This window comes from Ruditapes philippinarum, unplaced genomic scaffold (assembly GCF_026571515.1).
Source record: "Ruditapes philippinarum isolate M1 unplaced genomic scaffold, ASM2657151v2 ctg1836_1_1_1_1, whole genome shotgun sequence".
Classification (NCBI taxonomy): Eukaryota; Metazoa; Mollusca; class Bivalvia; order Venerida; family Veneridae; genus Ruditapes; species Ruditapes philippinarum.
The window spans coordinates 109763-127990 of NW_026859211.1; the positions used below are offsets into that span (position 1 = coordinate 109763).

Consider the following 18228-nt stretch of genomic DNA (forward strand, 5'->3'; position numbering starts at 1 on the left):
GGTGGTTTTACACAAGTATAAAAATTATTGAATTCTTTTATAATATGTAGGTTTACTTGAGCTAGCTAAAAAAAATTAAAAATTTTGGAAAATCTTTTGTGGGATCTAGAAAAAACCCCAGAGCTTTGATATTTTTTAAAAAGTTAATGGCTTGTAAAGTCTACTAAAAAAGTCCTTAGTTTTCATAATTAACCGACTTTTAAAAACGGGAAACTTTGACTTACAAAATGGTTTAAATATAAAATTTTGGTAATCTTTTGGGCCTTCGTAAAAAATGTCCATTTTTGGCCCTGTTTAAATTTTTTGGGAGAAAAAAATGATTAAAACCCAAAAACCCAAATAAATTGTCTATAATATTTTTAAGAAAAAAAATTTTGGGGCCTTTTTAAAAAAAGGGAAATGACATAACTTTCCTTCTATAATAGTTAATGTCATAATTTGGGCCTTCTTAATTTTAAAATTTAATTTCCCAAGAGTTAGTCTAAATTTGTCATTTTTAAAGTTATTTTTTTTAAAAAATAATCAGAATCAAGAATTTATTGATTTAATACACTTATATTATGTGAAATATTTATTTGCCCATTATGTGGGATATTGATGTGCATGAATGTGACCCATTAATTGAAATAAACTATTCTATTTCTATTATACAAAGATCGTTGGATCTTGCATAAAAAGTCCATTTAGCTTCTTTGAATTTAGTAAATAGATTAAATTTATTAGAGTTTAAGCATGGGTGAATATTGAATACGCAATAACAGGGTAACATAGTATATGCATTGTCAAAAATTCTTTAAATGTATCGGAGATGTAGATATGTTATTCTATTGTATCTGAATGTGTAAATAAACTTTTGGGATTTATTCATTTCTTTAATTTTTAATTTTCATTGGGCATACGAAATTAAATTGTATGTTCAAAGTTTCAATGACAGGCAATGTATATTATGTACATATTAATTAATGTTCTTTAAAATTACTTCATGAGCATTTTGTGAAAAATGACTTGTTTTCCCATTTGAAAAGCCCTGTTATAAGTTCAAATTGCTCATGAAACTATAAAAAAACTCTTTCCTTTCAAAACTGTTGCAAACCCTTGCACAAATGTTGACTGGACCATATGCCTTTGTAACGGCATACTCAATCTCTGTCGTGTTACCATGGCAACGAGGGGAAGTTTCAAAATTAAAAAATGCACACTATTTTGTCAAAATGCCTGCAATTTCTCCAATGGATTGAGATAGAGCCAAAAGCATTTCATCTTTGGGCTTACACGTTTTACCTTAAGGTCGATGAGGGCTATTTAAGCCTTCCTCACTAGTCCAAAATTTTCGTGGAAGATGAAGGGGGTGCAGAAGAGTCCCTTCACCCCCCCCCCCCCAAGCAGAAAGCTCTTGCACCCCTTTTTTATCTATTTGAATAGGGGATGGCGCCGAAAAACTGATTCACTTTTTTACAAGTGTTTGGGGTCTAAATAGATAACATGTGTATTTTTTCCCCACTATTTGAGGCCTCGAAGGGGTGGTGAAAAGACGTCTATATGAAGTAATGGGTTATTATTTATATTTAAAAAATGATGACACACTTTGTTTTAATTAATCTTTTTGTAAACATTACAAAACATGTTTATTTTTAACATGAACCAGCAGTCTTTATAAAAGGATATATTATCTAAAATTTGCTTTCAAGGGAGATAATGTCACCTGGTGTCATATCTGAAAGACAAACATTAACGCCCTGCGAATAGAATTTAAACTTGCCGCGTTCCAAGGTTTGGGTTGAAAACGGACTTAAAAAAGGTGAGGATTTTCTAAGCTTTTCAGTATAATATTGGCAAAATATTATATTATGTTTTTAAGCACAATGAGTTTACTAGTTAAAGTGAGGAAAAATAGTTTAATAACGAGCATATTTTAATTTTAAGATAAGTTAAATATGAGATAAAAATGAAAACAACTTGAATAATATTAATCGGATCACGTGACTTCTCTTTGTTTTCGTAAAACACAAAAAATAAAACCGCTTAAACCTTGCTTAAAATGGTTTATTTAATTAATACTAAATAAACGTTTACAATAAAAGTTCAATGAAATATCCAAGATGAAAAAGCTATTATGTTAAACTTGATAATGAATTGTACACTAGTTGATAAATACAATGTATGTGACATGTTTAGGCTTGCAAAGATCGAAATTGAGAAATGCATATTTAGATATTGGATTACGCAGGAACAAACAGAAGATACGATGTATATTAATGTTAGTCATAAAGGTTTATGCATATTTATTTCCCAGGAATATATATAATAATATATATTAATCATTATTTCATATTGTTTCAGAAGTTTGATATGTCGTTGGCGGAAAATTGATTAGTTTTTATTTTCATTTAAGAAAATGGAGGTATCTGGAAAGGTAACTGCGGACATCAAAGACGAACTTTAACCTCTACTGTATTACGTGTGATACAGATGGATTAAAGGAGCCAGCTTACGGATTTTGTCAAGACTGCAAGAACATCTTTGCAAAAGTTGCTTTCAACATCACAGAAGGTCAAAAGCTATCTAGAAACCACGTACTGCTTGATAAAGACGCTATGCCAACACAACAAATGGCCGTTGACGACGTAAATGCAGAAGTAATTACGGACAACTGTACCAACCATAGGGATAAACCACTGGAGTTTCTATTGTAACCATCACAAAACTGTAGCATGTTATGTCTGTGTTACGCTTGAACACAAAACAATGTAAAGTTGATTATATTCCTGATTGTTTCAGGTAACGTTATCTGGCGAGTGGATAGATTTGAACAAAAAGATTGAAAGATTTAGTCAAGAAATGTGAATATAACATTATGAAGGCTTCAAGCTGCTACAAAGCAACTAGAAACAAAGTCGTGAAAAAAGTTGTTGAAGACATACGGCTCTTTAGAAAGGAAATAAACAATCGTTTAGATCAGATGGAATCGATAATGATAACAGAAGCTGAAGCTGTTGTTAACACAGCAACCTTCAAACTCGAGAATATCAAGGTTGCCTTGCGAAAAAAATGAGCCGAAGAATTGAAATGTTCACAAGTTATTTCTTAATGCTTTGAAGGAAGCAAACAAAATAATAAGCTTTTCATTGAATTGAAAAATGTCAGACCTCGTTTGATGACTCTGGAAAGTGAGGAAATACAGACTGTTTAAAGAGAACATGACAATATGACGACATTCAATTTGATCGGAACGAAAAGCTACTTTGATCAACTGAAAAGTGAGATATAAACTTTGGAACAATTTCAACAATACAGAAAATCATCAACAGATATTGAAATATGTGTCGAAGTATGAAAGATCGCACAACGTGGATTTTTCCTTCTGATAAATCGCAAAGTGATGTTGATGGGGTGGTAATGGTTCTGCACACAAATGGTCATCGCTGATTACGGTAAAAAAAGATTAAAACGATAGATGTAAACACAGGATCGTTGTTGTCAGAGAAGACGCTGTCCTTCACCACCACGCGATGTTATAAAACTTCCGCAAAATAAACTTGCTGTTGCAGTACTAGTGAAAAATGTATCCAGATAATGTCTTATACTGATACAAAGTTTTATTCTTTAGATCACCGTATAGATGTCGGTGAAAGGTGTTATTGTGTAGGCTTATTGTCAGGACAAGCTTGTAGTGGGCTGTAATTATGATCCAAGGAAAGTTGGTTATTCTGGGTTTAGACGGACATAAGATACAGATGTTTTGATACTCCTGGATTGTCTGATGGACCTGAAAAGATTGTTATCAGCAGTGATGAGAAGTTCATGTATGTATCTGTACTACTCCGTCGTTAAAAGTCATGGGAAAGTGCATGAAGATAGACTGGCAAGGTAATGTTGTAAACGAGTTTGAGTATCAAGGATATAAAAGGTCCTAAAGGAATACAGGGGCTCGAAGATGGTACGTTGTTAGTCTGCTACAACGGCAGTCACGAAATTGGTCAGATTGTCAAGCGGCCTTTAGGAAATGTGAGATTACAGGATTAGAGAAAATAAACCTTCGTTATCCACAGGCTGTAACATACAGTGAAAGAAATCACAAATTATATGTTAGTTGTTCTTCTGAGCAGTGGCCTGGTTCAAATGATGAAATAAAAGTATTCAATGTAAGATAGATTATTGGTATGTTTTGAATGTGAATATTTGCTGCAATGTGACACATTGTATGTGATCATTGAAAAGTCGACACATAAAATTATTATAACACATTCAATAAAAAAAATTCTTAAAATCAAATTTGATATACTATGGATATTTAGAAAAATATTGTATAGAAAATGTGTACTGAAAGTAGATATTATTTTTGTAAAATTCAAATTTGTTATAAATGGTGATCATCATTTATGTACCATGTAAAAGAACAACCTTTCAATTACATATTTACATCTCCAATACGTATCCTCAATTTTGAATCTAATTGATAATTTTCTGCTTTGAAGAACATGTTAAACCCAATGTTTCTTTTTAGGTATGTAAATAAAAAAATAATGTAATTTGACTTATCCTTAAATATAATAAGCAAATGTTTGCATACCTCTTTCCAATTCCATGACAAGAAAAAGAATATTTCAATACACGTAGGAAGACAAGATTTGTAATACATGTAGTTACATCATGATTTGTGTTGACTTCATCAGTGATTTTGAAAAGAATTTTACTATTGACATGTCACATAACTTGAGCTGAAAATAAAAGTTCATTTGTTGACAATAGATATATACTATGTTGCAGAATCGTTACATTATTACATTAAAAATATTGAATTTCATACTGATTGAGAAAAGAAAAACTTTTAAACAATACATATTTAACCTAATTATTTGTGTATTGTGGTTGTAAATGACAAGCTATGTAGTGTTGTTTTTACAAATAATAACTGTATATAAAACTCATGTTTGTATGATGTATGATGTTACTAAGATGAATATATTTGATTGATTTGATACGATTTGATTGGAATTACGTTTACATCCCTGAATAATCATTTGTTTATTTGATTTAATTGTGTGGTTTACAAAGTCAAATAATACATGAACAGGTCATTAAAACATAGATAATAAATAATAAATTGAAATAGAGTTTTTACAAGATTTTATTATTTAACGATGAAAATTAATTCATTATAGATTCAGTTTAGGGAGTGTTTGGGCAAACACTAATGAATGGTGTGCATTAAATCCTCTTCAAAAAAACGGTTCATGGAATGGATTAATAACACATTTATACAAGCAATTCTTCAAGTCCATCATCTTTGATTTTTGCATTATCGGGCATGATGCAGCGATTTGTTTCAGATGTTTTTAAACTGTTATGTACGCCAATAACATGGTTTTTTATGTAATTTCATCTCGCCAGATGATATAATAATAATTTAAAGGTACATAAATATACATCTATTTATTTCAATGACAAGACACATAATAAGAAGTATTGCTAACTAGAAATTGCAAAATTTGTTCCTGCTCTTTTTAAATTTGCTTCAATCCACTAACAAAAAAATTTAAAAACTTTAGCAGCAACAACATTATCATCATCATCAACATTATTATAATGTATAGTATATGTACTTCCTATAATAAGCGCATATTAAAACATTCCCGGCTGCAGATGTTTTTTAAACTCAATACATATGTATTTTAACATTTTAGGTTAAATGAAGTGATTCCGCTTTGTCAGCCATGTTTTATTTTCACTAAGTGGGTCCAAAGTGAAAGTAGGCTAAAAATTCACATAACAACAAAGTTCACAATTTAAAATGATGAACGATACACTTCCAGGTCTATGTTTTAATGACTATTATAAACAAAAACAAAAATGATAACAATAAGAATATTTAACCTTGAATGTGCTACATTCTGAAGACTGAGTACAATCTATTACAAAGTTTTATGCACATCAACTTTGCCGTTTTGTGCGCTCGTTAGATATTCCTTTTTCTCTCTTCTTTACCGATACTTTGACTATATACATGTTTTTTTGTTGGGTTTTTTTGACGTCAGGGATGCTTCTGTTTAATTTGAAATGTTGTTCCATGGTATCTTTTTTAATTAAGGGCTTGATAGCTTAAACAAGACTGATATAATTGATATGTGGATTAGTTTTTTATACATGATGGATGTTTCATTTTGTTTCACCCCTTTCATATTTACCTAATCCAGTGTTAAGGGGCGTAGACAGTCATCACCGCCTAAGAACAGACTGATCCGGCAGCATTTTAAATCGTGCTGTTTAAAGAATTCTTTAAGAATTTCTATTTTCTATTGAATTTCTCGTGTCATTAGTGATTAACGTTTAAAGATCTCTATTTATTTTTGTTATTTCACACACTTTTTCTTTTTTAATTAACATAATCCGTAAAATTTAAATAAATCGAAAAAAAATAATGATGCGATAATATTAATCTATTAAAAAAAAAAATTTTTAAAGTGTATTGTCAACATATAATTGATTTGCATGATTAAAACCATTTAACTAATTATGTAATAATTTGAAATATTAAACCCATATAACATTAAAAGTAAAGGGAATTATCTGTTTACTAATTTATGCAAACATTGTTGTTTGCACGTGCATTAGCTGGTCAAACGGTTTTCGTAATCGGCGTTTCTCATGAAAAATACGAAGAATTTTTTTCGTTTTTATATGTAAACATTTTGAAGGCAAGTAAGCATTTGAACCATTTAAAATTCCATTACTTTTTGGAATAACAAGGAAAACTTCTACACAGAAGAAAGGTACTTTAATCTCTTTTTTAATTTCTCTTTTTCTTTTTTGAAATGTCCATCTAATACTCTAAAATTTATTTGTTCTATACTCCATAAAATGTATATCTAATTGCCTTTGTTTTATTTCAATATCTGTCTACACTGGTCTATAGAGTATGTGTTGCTTTGTTTATAAATTATGATATTAAAATTACAGATCTTTGTGTCTAAATGCTTTTAATCAGCGAACACTTCGGGTTAAAATTTTTTTAATGTGTTTGTAAAAATACGTTTCTTATTGTCTTTCGGGATAATGAAATAAAAAGTATGTTTATTTTTGAAAGGGTATTTTCCGTCGATCAGCTGCTCAGAAAGATTTGGGAAGTTTACAGGAAGATGTCATTATCACCCATTCAGAAAGCAAAACTTGAATACTACTTCAACTTCTTTGGTCAGTGTGACTCTTTGCTTCTACTTATACGACTCATATTATTTTGCAAATATTGTAATGAAATAGTAGCAACTCATTAGCGATTCTTACTATATGTATGCATGTCGTGACGCCAAATTCCCAAATAATTGTATCATGTCGTGATCGACCAAATTCCAAAATATTGTATCATGTCGTGTAAACCTAGAGCAAATACCAAATAAGGAAGCATGTTGTGACCAATAACCAATTCGAAATAAAGTTTGGATGTCACGTTCGTAACCAATTCCAACTATAGTATCATGTCGTGACGACCAATTCCAAATATTGTATCATGTCGTGAACATGTCGTGACGACCAATAACCAGTTCAAAATATAGTATTTGGTTGTGACGATCATAACCAATTGCAACAATAGTATAACGTCGTGACGACTCATAACCATTTGCAACTGTCATATTGTGTCTTGACAGTCAAAAACCAATGACAACTACAGTAGCATCATGTCCGTTGTAAGCTCAAAACCAATGAAACTACAAAAGCCATCAATGTCTTGTAAGTCCAAAACCAAGACAACTACAGTAGCATCGTCGGTCTTTGTAAGTCCAAAACCGATTAACAAACTACAGTAGCATCGTGGTCTTGTATAGTCACCAATGACAACTATGAAATCGGTCCAAAACCATGACAACTACAAAAACATCATGTCGTGAGGTCAAGGAACCACTCTGTCAATTACAAATGCATGCGATGTCCGTAACGACCATATCAGAGAGAGTCCATAGGGAACTTGAACATGGAATGATGTGATTTGTTTCAATGTCCACCTAATGACTCAGTTTTTTTTGGTCACAATTATTTTATTTAACAAATTTTACAGGACTCTTAATTGCTCTCGAAACCAAGAATTAATCTTATCCTATTTTAATATAAATACGTTTCAAGTCGTTATTTAGAGTTTAGGCAACTGATCTAAAGTTTAGTTTTGAACGCATTAAATTTTGAACTTTGCGACTTAATACATGAAAAATTGTTATTTTTCCCTGAGAAATTTCAAAAATGTTAGATTGCGGATGGGCAATGGACAACTGGGAACTAAGTGACCTTGAAGATTTATAAAGGTAAGTTTACTTTTTAAAAAAACAGACAACAAACAAAAAAAATGAGCCCTGTATTTTGTGGCAATTCCTCGTACTTAGTATTTGATAAGTCTAACAAAAAGTATGGCTCGACTCTCCGGTGGCTTATTTCCGAAGATCAGTCCAATTAGTCATATTATTTATTTATTCATAGTCCGTGGATGTATTAAACCAGGAAACTGTTAAGACCAATAACTGTAAAAAAATATATATATTCCCGCGTAATGAGTTAATGTGGAAACGTATTTAAAATAACATTAAATTTAATTGACATAAAAGATCGGACTTATAATCAATCAAAATATGGTTGATACATTACATTGGAACGCAAAACCAAAATGACTATCGTCTTCTCCTTTCTTGGCTTATTTCAATCGCAATATTGACATGTAATTCTTTTTTCATATACTGTCATCATTGATCCACCTAACTGTTTACACCATGAAAGTTTCAAGAAGCTTCACTGGTTGGGTCCGGAATCCTCTCCCCTCAAGCTCGAGAAATGTTATGAAGAACACGAGTGTTTCTTCTCAACCTCTAATCGAGAAAAATGGACAAAGCTAAAAATGGTACTTTAATCTTTCTATTTATAAACCAGCTTTGATTTAGTTTCTTTAAAGAAAATGATATGATAGCTGTAACATTAGCGTTTGCTGCTATCCGCCGTCACTCAATATGGAGAACATCGGATACGTAATCCAGAGGTTCCTGATTCGATCCTCGACACATTCCTCGGGATAGTTGAAATTTTTGTAATTGATAATTTCGAACATCGATTCTAATGATCATTTGCCTCTCGTTAGGGACACTTGATATTGAAATTGGTAATTCCTGGTTATTTATCAAAGAAAGTTAGTTAACCGCTTGACCGCCTGGCCGGACATGTATTGAAATCGGCGTTTAACGTAGCCTCATTTTGATACAGATATCAGTTTAACAAAGAATACATAGTAAATTTATTAGACATGAGAATTAGTTTTAAGAAAGAGTTAACAGTATGTTGTAATTTGTTTTTGACGCTATATGTTTAAAGCTATTATCTATTTTATTTAACAATTTTAACCAGAAAAAAATATAAGTTTTAGACAGTGGTTTTAGAAATGTGGGAAATCGCCTTCTGATTCCAGGCTTGCAATGTCGATAGATATCTTTCCAGTCTGGCCTGTACCGGTTCTTCTCTCAAGATCTCTATTCCGGATTATTGACAAGAACCGTAAGATATCAAAACTGCTTAATGTGAATTGACCTCGCATGTTTTACTTTAAAATGTTCGTTTAGTAGTGACATATATCAAAAAACCTTAAAATTAAACAAGTGCTCTTTGTCTTTAGGAATTTCTGTGTTTTCGTTGAAAGTAAATAATGTACAAATTGAAATAGTTTAATGATTATTACATATCCATTTACTATGTAATACTACTTGCAAGTATAGTACAATTATTTTTTAGCCTATATCGTTAATGTTTCTATTTAGATGACGCATTAGATATCGGAGAAATGAAACTTAGCAGTATTTCTTCTATGTGAAGTTTGTGGGAATTACTACGAGGAAATATACGTTGAAATCAACTGGGCTTCTATGCATGGAGCAGATGACTGACGCTTATCTAATTCTTTATAATAAATCTCGCATGACATTATTTATTGATAAATTATTATGCATAAAGAGAAAGAGCACCTGATTATTTATATGATAAATCCTCTCTCAGACTCATGGTTACATATGTGATTTTATCTCGTCATGACTTTTAAGATAAAATGACATCCTACTAGTGAGACTTTAAGTCATTGGAGATCTTATCTATTGGTAGGGGAATTTTCGTATCTATTTGTCTGCATTGAGAGAGATATAAAGTTTATCAACGGATTATTATTTGAGTAAATAATTGCACGCTAGTTACTCATTATGTTATTTCAATGTGTTGTGGCTCACACGTTAAAATATGAAATTAGGCGATAATGAGTTGAACATGGAAAATTCATTGAGGTTGTTAACTTACAAAAATTAATCAATGAATATGAGGGTATTTTCAGAGAGGGGGAAGTTTATATATATGGCCCTGTATCAGTCTTGACAAGTTACAAATAATGTGCAATACTAGATTTGCATCAATGATTGTTCGTATGACTTGGAAAGACGCGTGTGCCCAATGGACCAAGGTCCGTTTTATTCTGTGGGAGTGTCATGTGATGCGTGATCCACGCTTATAATGCACGGCAACAAAGAACGCCGAGTTTCAACCTGATACATGGACCTGGAGAAGACATATTAGGTATTCAATGTGTACATACTTATAAACTGAAAAGAATAATGATTTCCTATCATCATTCATCAAAGTTATCATTTGTTCGTTTACTTAAAAAAAATGTTATCGCTTACCATATAATAACTATATAAAACATCCTGATATTACAGCTGTTCTTATTTCGAGGAAGAATCAATTATGGAAGTTTTTTAGCAATTAGGATAATAGATTATGAACAATACTTTCTCATATTCAATCGGTACACTATTTCATAGAATATAACATGATTTTTACAAACAATATAAATTCAATTACAACTATGCACTTTATTCATGGAAAAAAAATCAGCTATTTTTTATTTCATTTTAGATCCAATACTTGGTCTGAAACGTTTACAGTTAGCACAGAATTCTCCGTCCACGCCAAACTCCATCGTAAAAGTGAAATTCTTCAGAGCTGCTTGATCTGTCACCTATTACGTAAAGAGACAGACTGTGAAATATTATCACTTAACAATATCTGAAACATTTATTGGTAGCAGCTATGTGCGTGTAAATGTTCTTGTTCCTATTTATACTTAAATTAAAGTCAGCATTCCTTGAGTCTTCTAGTATCTTATTTATACAAGAGAAAAACTGGAGATCTCAAGTTTTTGCAAATCCTCAACAAAAATCCCCTCGTCGAGTCAGTTTCAATGCTCGTTATTGTGTTCAGTCGACTACGATAATATCACACCTTATTATATAGCTTCTCAGGTATCTAGCTCTGACAAACTAATCAAATAGCGGTTATAGTTCAAATTGTTGTTGTTGTCCAAACATGAACTGAATTGTTCTGTTTTAATAACCAAATATTCATAAGTTCTATGTAAATTCCAAAATTAAAACTGAGTCCCTTTTAAATTCCAAATATGACTAACAGCAACCACGGATTTATATTACAACTTGCAATTGAGATCCGTGCAGGAACTTGGCCCCCCTCCCCCCTGTTAATTCCCAAATTGACTAACAGGAACTGAGTCCCCTGTAAGTTACCAAATACTCGTTTGTATTATGTAAATTACCAAATTGTCAAACAGTCATAGAGATAAATGACCATGATTTTTGTATAATCAAATATAAAAAAATCATAATGGCATAAATGAATATTAGATATTATGGTCTCTTAAGCGGAATTTTCTATATTTATCCATTTATCCACATTTATTGTCAAGGTCACTATTACCTTAAAACTGAAAACAGTTTCCAGAACATAACTTAAGTTCCATTTTGGCCCACAATATTCAATCTTCTTAGGATATTATCCATATTGAGTAAAATACCCCTATTGATTTTGAGGTCAAAAGGTCAAAGGTCAAGGTCATTATTACCTTAAAACTGAAAACAGTTTCCAGAGCATAATTTAAGTTCCATTCGGCTCACAATATTCAAACTTAATAGGATAATTGTCCATATTGGATAGAAGACCCCTATTGATTTTGGTGTCATGAGGTCAAAGTTCAGGATCACAATGATCTTAACACTGAAAATTGTGGTTTCTTGAGAATAACTTAAGTTCCATTTGGCCCACAGTGTTCAAACTTCATAGGATGATTGTCTATATTGAGTAGAAGACCCCTATTAATTTATGGGTCACAAGGTCAAGATAATTATTACTTTTGAACTGAAAATGGTGTTTGCTCAATAACTTAAGTATTAATCCACCTACAGCTGTAAAATTGTATAGGATGAACAGACATGTCCAATACATGACCCCTATTGATTTAAGGCTCATAGGATCAAAGGTCAGGGTCACAATGCCCTTAACACTGAAAATTGTGCTTTCCGGAGCATAACACACGTTACATTTGGCTTACAGTGTTCAAACTTCAAAGGATGATTGCCTATATTGAATAGACGATTCATATCTATATTAGGGTTACAAGGTCAAAGGTCAATATCAAATGACCTTATTGTTAAAAGTTTTACAACCGTCAACTTTCATAGGATGATCACCTATATTGAGTACATTAATAATATGCCCTAAAATATTTACTTATGTTATATCCCTGGCATCATTCTGTCCATCCGTCGTAGTAAAATTATTAAATTCTCATGTTTTACAAATGCTTCATCCTTTGTAAAAAATCACTTTCGGGCATCTAATGCTCCGCCTAGCGGTGCTCTTGTTTATATTTGGTGTACCTGAGACATTTTCCAATCTCTTTCTGTCATATTACACTTAATTGTTCTGATAAGACGTAATTGATGCCATTTTACGAGGTGACGCCGAATTCGTGAATGACGCACTGAGGCAACGCTGGTTATCTCATTAAAAGTAAAAAATTGTAATGCTGGTTAAAATATAATGTAGCAGCCGTATGCACTTATTCATTTCTTTAAATTTGATTTAGAATCAAATATTTGAGTTCATTTCATTACTGTGTTATTAGTTTGGGGAATAGCATTGCACAGATTCGGCGTTTTTTATGTTATTTGCACATTCCTGCGATACTGGAATATATATACATGTCAAATATAAGAAAACAAAGCACAGAAGGCACTGAATTTGTTTAGGTCTCAGAATGCCAGAAAGGTGAAAGTTGTGAGACAATTTGTTTCCATTGTTACAACTGAAGTAAAGTGACTATAAGGCCAATTGCAACACTGACATTCATTTCAATGTTTATTTGGCTTAAACAGTTTATATATATAAAACAAAGTTGCCTTAAATGGGATTTGAACTCCAGACTTCTCGCTTCCTAACCGAGCGTGACGGTGAAATCTTAAGATAACAGCCTGAAGAAAACCACATAATTCTAAATTAGGGTTTGTAACCCTTATTAATTTCACGGTAAACCTGTTGTTTAACATTGATTTAAATAATCATGGAGCTTAATATAAGCATGTTTATCTGTAAAGAATAATAGTAATAGTAATAATATTAAAAATATTCGACCAATTGGGAACTATTTGTTTTCTTCCCCAAGAATAAATGCGCCTGTAATGTATCGCCTTAGTGTACTTATTAGGGAAGTAACCGCTTCGAGGAGTTTGGACTACTTTCGGTATTTGCAAATAAGCACATCAGGGTATGTAATTTCGCTACCATTATCTGTTTGGTATGACGACAAAAACAAATTAAAATGGGTATTGCAAAATAACATGTGTTCATTATGAACATTAATAAACGATTATTGATTAAGGAACGCAAAAAACATTTGTCACACCTTTAATTTAAAGAGCCAATTATATTAGGATTGTTGAAGAAATATTTAATTGACGCCGATATATTCCTTTTCTTTTCAGACAATATCTCTACAATTTAATTTGAGCCAATTTAGAAGATTTAAATACACCAGCATACACAGCTTAAACAGTCCTGACGAGTCTACTAATTTTTTGTAACTTTGTCTTTGTTAACAATGAGTTTTGTAATTTTAATAAAATATGTTCGTTTTCATGTGTTAAACAGAAGCTGTATTTAGTATAATTTTCCAGGTTATATTATTAACAAATGTTAACTAATACACAATGTGTTTTGTAATTTTGGTAATAAGATATGCTCGTTTTCATGTGTTTTTTTATTCAGTTAAAGCTGTATTTAGTATAATTTTCCAGGATGTATATTATAAACAAATGTTAACTAATTTACAATGTGTTTTGTAAGTTTAAAAAGTATGTTTGATTTAATGTGTTTTATTCAATAAAATAAATCCAGGTTTTATCACTAACAAATCACTGTGTTATGTAATTTTGGTAATAAAATATGTTTGTTTTTATTCAATAAAAGCCGTTTTTAGTATAATTTTCAGCATTAATTTATGTAATTTACCAATGAAATATAAAATGGAAAGAAGGTTTCATAGACAGTTTTAATGTAGATGTGAAAAAATTTGTATTTTCAACATGTGGCGAATCGTTAATAACTGTGGCGAATCGTTATTATTCTGTGACGAATCGTTATGTGACGAATCGTTAATGTGGCGAATCGTTTCATTACTATCTCACTGTGTCATATCTGAAGACAAACATTACGCCCCCTGCGAACTAGAATTTAAACTTCAGCCTTCCAAAGTTCGGGTTGAGACGGACTGTTAGAAAGGTGAGCATTTTTTCTACAACTTTTCTTTATAATATAGCAAGATGTACATGGTTAAGCACGATGAGTTTATTAGGAAATAAATTACAAATCTTTGGATGTTTCTTCTTTCATGTTTTCATCATTAACTGTTGAATTCTGCATAAATCGGTGATAAGGGGCGTAGACAATAGTTTGCATAAATTAGTTAATCACTGCACGATATTCACTTCTTTTTGTAAGTTGATTAACATTTAATATGCCCTATCCGTTATTTTAGTGTCGGACTTTTTAAGCTATATTCTGTTATTTATCTGTATTTGTTTTTTTTTTTAAATTCACACAAATTGTTTTCAAGTTTAGATAATTAAATCTGTAATAGCATCATGATGGACTATTTTAATATGTTTTTAACATTATGCCTCAGAAATCAATATTTTAATTCTTAAGAAAAGCTGAACATGTATTCAATACATTGTAATTAAATTATTGAAAATGTCAAAAATCTGAAAAAAGAATTAGTAACCGTCCGTACGATAAATAAATCTGCATAACTATATATCAACCGTTACGCTCTTTTCTACAGCTTTTCTTAATAATATAGCAAAATGTACATGGTCAAGCACGATGAGTTTATTAGTGAGGATAAATAGTTATACGAGCATATAATTTATAATAAAAAGATGTGATATAGTGAAACAACTGAACAATATAAATCAGATCACGTGACTGTTATATAAAAAACAGGTAAACTTTACGTGAAAAACATTTTAATTAATACTAAACTAACGTTTACAATGAAAGTTCAATGAAATATCCAGGATAAAAAGCTATAATGTTTATAATTATTAATTGGACACTAACTGATTAATATGTGACGTGTTTAGGCTTGAGAGAAATGCATATTGAGATATTGGATTACACAGGAACAAACAGTAGATACGGTGTATTTAATGTTAGTCATAAAGGTTTAAACAATTTATATTTCCCAGGAATATATATAATAATATATATTTATATTTATTTCATATTGTTTAGAACCTTGATATGTCGTTGGCTGAAAATTGATTATTAATTTTTTTTCATTTAAGAAAATGGAGGTCTCGGGAAAGGTAACTTCGACATCAAAGACGAACTTTAACCTCTACTGTATTACGTGTGATACAGATGGATTAAAGGAGCCAGCTTACGGATTTTGTCAAGACTGCCAAGAACATCTTTGCAAAAGTTGTTTTCAACATCATAGAAGGTCAAGGCTATCTAGAAACCACGTACTGCTTGATAAAGACGCTATGCCAACACAACAAACGACCGTTGACGACGTAAATGCAGACGTCATTACGGACAACTGTACCAACCATAAAGATAAACCACTGGAGTTCTATTGTAACAATCACGACACTGTGGCATGTTATGTCTGTGTTACACTTGAACACAAACAATGTAAAGTTGACTATATTCCTGATGTTTCAGGTAACGTATCTGGCGAGTTGATAGATTTGAACAAAAAGATGAAAGATTTAGTCAAGAAATGTGAAAATAACATTATGAAGGCTTCAGCTGCTAAAAAGCAACTAGAACAAAAAGGTGTGAAAGTTGTTGAAGACATACGGCTCTTGAGAAAGGAAATAAACGACCGGTTAGATGAGATGGAATCTATGATGATAAAAGAAGCTGAAGCTGTTGTTAACACAGCAAACTACAAACTCGAGAATGTCAATTTTGCTTGCACAAAAATAAACGAGGAAGTGAAACTTTCACAGTCAATTCTTAATGCCCTGACGGAAGAAAAAAAGCAGAATCAGCTTTTTATTTTAATGAAGAACGTCACACCACGTATGATGACACTGGAAAGTGAAGAAATGCAGATTGTCAAAGATAATATGACATATGACGACATTCAATTTGACCGAAACGAAAAGCTACTTGATCAGCTGAAAAATGAGAAAAACTTTGGAAAAATTTCAACATACCGAAAACCATCAGAAGATACTGAAATATGTGCGAATTATGAAAGATCGCACAACGTGACTTTTCCTTCTGATGAAAAAAGAAGCAATATCAGTGGGATGGTAATGGTTTCTGCCACACAAATGGTCATCGCTGATTCCGGTAATAAAAAAATTAAAACGATAGATGTTATCACAGGATCGTTGTTGTCAGAGAAGATGTTGTTTTCAGCACCATACGATGTTATAAAAATCCCACAAAATAAGCTTGCTGTTGCATTATATCCTGAAAAATGTATCCAGATAATGTCTTATACTGATACAAGTTTATCTTTAGATCGTCGAATTAGTGTCGGTGAAAATGGTTTATGTGTAGCTTATTGTCAAGACAAGCTAGTAGTGGGCTGTAATAAGAATCAAGGGAAGCTGGTTATTCTGGATTTAGATGGAAATATGATGCAAGTGTTTGATGCTCCTGGATTGTTTTGTGGACCTGAAAAGATTGTTATCAGCAGTGATGAGAAGTTCATGTATGTGTCTGATTTCTTCCCTTTCAAAGATAGCAAGTGTATAAAGATAGACTGGCAAGGTAATGTTGTACAAAGATTCAAGGATCAAGGATATAGAGGTCCTCAAGGAATACAGGAGTTGTCAGATGGTACGTTGTTAGTTTGCTTCAATGGCAGTGAAAAAATTGTTAGACTGTCGAGCAGCTTCAAGATATGTGAGATTACCGGATTAGAGAAAATAAACCTTTGTTCTCCACAGGCTGTAACATACAGTAAAAGGAATAACAAACTATATGTTAGTTGTTCTTCAACGCACGGACTTTATTCAAATGATACAATAAAAGTATTTAATGTGGGATGGATTGATAGTAGGTTTTGAATGTGAATATATCCTGCAAGATGATACATTGAATGACAGATTAAATCAATATTGGGAGTATACTAAATTCAAAAACACATCTTCTATTCAAAGTTAAAAAAAACTCTAGAAAATGTATGATGAATGTAGATTATCAGTTTTAAATCCGAATAATTATTAAATAAAGATCATCATTTATATACTATGTTGAAGAGCAACCTATTAATTTGACTATTCAATTACTTATTTACTTGTCCAGTGAATATCTCCGTTTGTCTTTAATTTATAAGTCTGCTATGAAGAAATCTTAACTCTGTATTCCTTGCTGTTGTTTGTTTGTGTGTGTAAATAAAAATATTCTTATGTTGAAGTATACTTTATTATACTAAACAAATGTGGTTACTCTCTTTTAATTCCATGATAGAAAGGGAATAAGAATATTTCAATACATGATGGGCAGACAAATGTTTCATTTGTAATAATTACTAAGTGATTTTTGTGGACTACATCAGTGATTTTGAAAATAATTTTACTATTTGCATTTCACATTGATTTATTTCAGCTGAATATGAAAAAAATGTTGACTATATATATTTATTAATATGTTACAGACTCTTAACATTTAAAATGCTATATTTCATAGTGATAAAAATAATGATAAACAAAAGAAGGTTATCTTAATATTTGTGAGAGTAATTGGCATACTGTGAAGTGATTTTTGCAAATAATTTATGTATATAATAAACCCCATGTTTGTATGATGAGATGAATAAATTTGATTGATTTGATACGATTTGAT

The 18228-nt window shown here is 31.4% G+C and overlaps 2 protein-coding genes and 1 long non-coding RNA gene across 3 annotated transcripts in view; all 3 read left to right on the forward strand.

Moving 5' to 3' along the window:
• The first annotated feature begins 1764 nt into the window (after positions 1–1764).
• Positions 1765–17655, forward strand: LOC132755618 (uncharacterized). The gene is made up of 3 exons (XM_060746510.1): positions 1765–1798; positions 2393–2413; positions 15726–17655. Exons 2-3 carry the CDS (start codon positions 2396–2398, stop codon positions 17448–17450), a joined length of 1743 nt encoding a protein of 580 aa, XP_060602493.1. The 5' UTR covers positions 1765–1798; positions 2393–2395; the 3' UTR covers positions 17451–17655.
• LOC132755624 (uncharacterized) lies at positions 10551–11154 on the forward strand. Its single transcript, XR_009629235.1, has 2 exons — positions 10551–10581; positions 10924–11154. It is a non-coding gene; the product is annotated as an uncharacterized LOC132755624 (long non-coding RNA).
• The window catches only part of LOC132755616 (E3 ubiquitin-protein ligase TRIM45-like), a 42202-nt gene continuing 38512 nt past the window's right edge, over positions 14539–18228 (forward strand). The window contains exon 1 of the mRNA XM_060746509.1: positions 14539–14637. The gene's annotated coding sequence lies outside the window, so the exon portion shown is untranslated. The remainder of the gene's footprint in view (positions 14638–18228) is intronic.